The sequence below is a fragment of the Triticum aestivum genome, chromosome 5A (assembly GCF_018294505.1).
Source record: "Triticum aestivum cultivar Chinese Spring chromosome 5A, IWGSC CS RefSeq v2.1, whole genome shotgun sequence".
In the NCBI taxonomy this organism is placed as follows: domain Eukaryota; kingdom Viridiplantae; phylum Streptophyta; class Magnoliopsida; order Poales; family Poaceae; genus Triticum; species Triticum aestivum.
In genome coordinates, this window is record NC_057806.1 from 94,923,273 (window position 1) to 94,926,162 (window position 2,890).

At 47.8% G+C, this 2,890-nt stretch overlaps 1 protein-coding gene across 3 annotated transcripts; it reads left to right on the forward strand.

The window, feature by feature from the left end:
* Window positions 1-374: 374 nt before the first annotated feature.
* LOC123106653 (osmotin-like protein) lies at window positions 375-2,890 on the forward strand. 3 transcript variants are annotated; one of them, XM_044528750.1, is made up of 2 exons: window positions 375-1,073; window positions 2,274-2,890. In XM_044528750.1, the coding sequence occupies exon 1, from the start codon at window positions 428-430 to the stop codon at window positions 1,064-1,066; it is 639 nt and encodes a 212-aa protein (XP_044384685.1). In that variant the 5' UTR covers window positions 375-427; the 3' UTR covers window positions 1,067-1,073; window positions 2,274-2,890. The 3 variants fall into 3 exon arrangements, with proteins under 3 accessions (XP_044384685.1, XP_044384686.1, XP_044384687.1); XM_044528751.1 differs by lacking the exon at window positions 2,274-2,890 and adding an exon at window positions 1,720-2,242; XM_044528752.1 differs by lacking the exon at window positions 2,274-2,890 and adding an exon at window positions 1,756-2,242 and having other exon boundaries at window positions 375-1,051.

Below are 2,890 nucleotides of genomic sequence, written 5' to 3' on the forward strand. Positions count from 1 at the left end.
ACGCACGGTTTAAAAGATAAAACGTTTTGAATAAACGGATCTACGAAAAAAGGAAAAAACTCCCAGGTTGCGACAAGTGGCGCGCTGCATGTGCGCCACTTGTCGCGACCCTAGAAAATGGAGTATTTTTTGCAACGAGTACTCCTTAATTAATGATTTCAAACAGTAAATGTGAATAATCAAACAGACTTTTTTCTTCTCGCGCGGGCCTAGCTAAGGTATATGCAGCCTACCAAACATGTCTCGGCGTACTGTGAAACCGTTGCTTTTCCTCCCTCGAAACAAGCAAAAAAAAAAGCAAAAGCAAAAAGCTGTCCCTGACGACTCAGCCCGAGCGGCAATCCTTGGCTACAAAAGTACTAGAATCCAGCCGCTCCTCTCTAACCCCACCTCTCATCTCACAAGCTAGCTAGTTGCTGTAGCTGCCATGGCCAGGGATCTCGCCTTCGTCCTCCTCGTCCTTGCCGCGCTAGCCGCCTTCTCGTCAGCGACCAAGCTGACCATCCACAACCTCTGCCCGCACCCGGTCTGGCCGCTCGTCACCCCCAACGCCGGCCTTCCGTCCATCTCCGAAAACACCGCGCGCCTCGACACCAACGCGATTCTCTCCCTCACCTTCCCACCCACCTTCTGGGCCGGCCGCGTCGCGGCCCGCACCGGCTGCAACGACGGCACGTCGCCGCCGCGCGGGTGCTTCACGGGCGACGCGCCGCCGTCCACCGTCGCGCAGATCACGGTCCACGACAGCGGGAACCTGGACCTCGCCGCGTACAGCGTCAGCCTCGTAGACGGGTTCAACGTGCCGATGGTGTTGAGCCCGCAGGCCATCGGCGGCGGGCAGTGCCCGGCGCTCGGCTGCGTCGTGGACCTCAACTGCGACTGCTCTCCGGACAACCGCGCCGCCGAAGGCACCGCGTGCCGCGGGCCCGCGGGGTACTTCAAGAACCGTTGCCCGCTCACCAGGACCACGCCGACAGACGTGGAGCCCGTGCCGCAGAGCTGCCGCGCGCCCGGGGAGCTTAAGATCGTCCTCTGTCAATCGTCCACAGGGGCGGAGCTAGCCTAATGCAAGGGTATGCAACGCATACCCAATATTTTCTGCTAATTTTTTTCAGTACATATACCCGTATATGCATATATATCAAGCATGGCCTCATTTTACACCTACCACGCATGAAAATTTGGCAAAGAAGCGCTCCAGCGCCTCGCTTCCTTACCTGGGCTCGCTGGCTACATTGGGCCTTGACTTGGGGTGTTGGGCCTAGGTTTGGGAATCCTCAAAAAGAAAAAAAGCAGCCTAGGTCTGGGTAGTTTGCATCGCTAATAGGACCTCGCCCTCGGCAGCGGCGTCAGTCGTTTGATAGGCAGCGATCAACCGTTAACAGCTGCGTGCATATCATCCCTCGGCTAATCGGCTTTACGCATTGTGAGTTTTGTAATTTTGAATTTTTCAAATTGCCAATTCAATACAGGGGACTATATTTATCCCTAAGTTCATCGATTGATCTACACGTATTGGCGCTATCATTTGCCCCTTTGAAAAGGGGTTTGGTAGCGTTAAATTTTGTTTTTGGCTATATTCTTGCAATATAAAACAAAATATTGAAGACCTTGTTGCAAAAATTATAATAATTAAAATTCAGTTTTCATGATTGTAAACATTTATCTCTTAGTGTTGCTTGGCACTAAGAAAATTTTAACTACGCATACCCATGTCAGAAATCCTGGCTCCGCCACTGGTCGTCCATGCTCCAGTGCGGCGCCGCGGCGGCGGAGGACGCCGACATGGTCATCCGCACCGTCGTCGCCGACAACTAGAGCCCGGAGCTCCGTGTTGTCCTCGCTTTGCCGTACTTCTACGCCATGCGCGATCCGTGCGTACGTTTTATTTAAGATAAGAGTTCGTGAGCGTCAATTAAGTGGCCTGTTTTCATACAAATGTTGCAGTTAAATGTTTGTATTGAGACCTTAGGTTTCGTCATCTGTAATACCGGCGGTGTAGCTGGTAGTACTGAGCTAAGCCATCCGAGTGCAAGGAAAATAATGCGAGTGATTTTCTTCTTGTAATGTTGCATTCTTTTCTCTATGATTGCTAAACTCCCATTCCATGAAATTTTCGTAAATGGTAGTCACTCAAAATAGAACATCACTTAGCATAAAAATGATAAACTTCGGTTGAATTGATAGTATTCAATTTGATATGATAACATGGATATTTCGATTTTTTAAATAAATTCTAATAGTTGGTCGCATGTTTTTCCTATTGAAAACAGGGTTGATTCTCTACAACAATATGCTAGCGGTAGAAAATGAAGTGGAGTCGAAGAAAGAAGCCTCGGCATTGGAGAATAGTTTCAGTAACGGCCGGCGGTCCGGCTCGAAAAATCGGAACCGGTACCTTGTCCGGTGTTTTTAAGGTGTATAGGTCTTTTGGTGAAAAAAATCAAGAAAATATTTTAAAAATGATGTAAAAACTCAAACAACTAACCTTGAGGCAAGGCATGCCAAGGTTAGAACACTTTGTGATTTATTATTGGGTTACGTTTGATATAATGTGCATTCATGTGATTTTTGGTCAAAATTTTGAAAAAGTACCTTAAATCTTTTGATATATTTTTTCACAATTGTGCCAATGCATAGGTGATCTGACCAATCAAAACGTGAACAGACAACCTCATAAGTTCAGTTGCCGGTTTGCTTTTCTCAACTTTGTAATAGAGGAGCCCTGAAATGAGATATTGCTGGAGACTGGGGTTAGAGATCTAGGTTCGGGGTGATAAGGGTCACTGGGATGGAGGGGTTAATAGCAATGTTTTACTCCCTCCGCCCTAATAATATAAGAGTGTTTCTGACACTACATCAATGTAAAAAACGTTTTTATATTATGGGA

Bases quoted from the DNA above. Each gene is read 5' to 3' on its own strand.
- LOC123106653 (XM_044528752.1), top strand. From the start codon at position 428: ATGGCCAGGGATCTCGCCTTCGTCCTCCTCGTCCTTGCCGCGCTAGCC. The intron at 1,052-1,755 runs GCGGAGCTAGCC...TCCATGCTCCAG, and splicing joins TCTGTCAATCGTCCACAGGG to TGCGGCGCCGCGGCGGCGGA.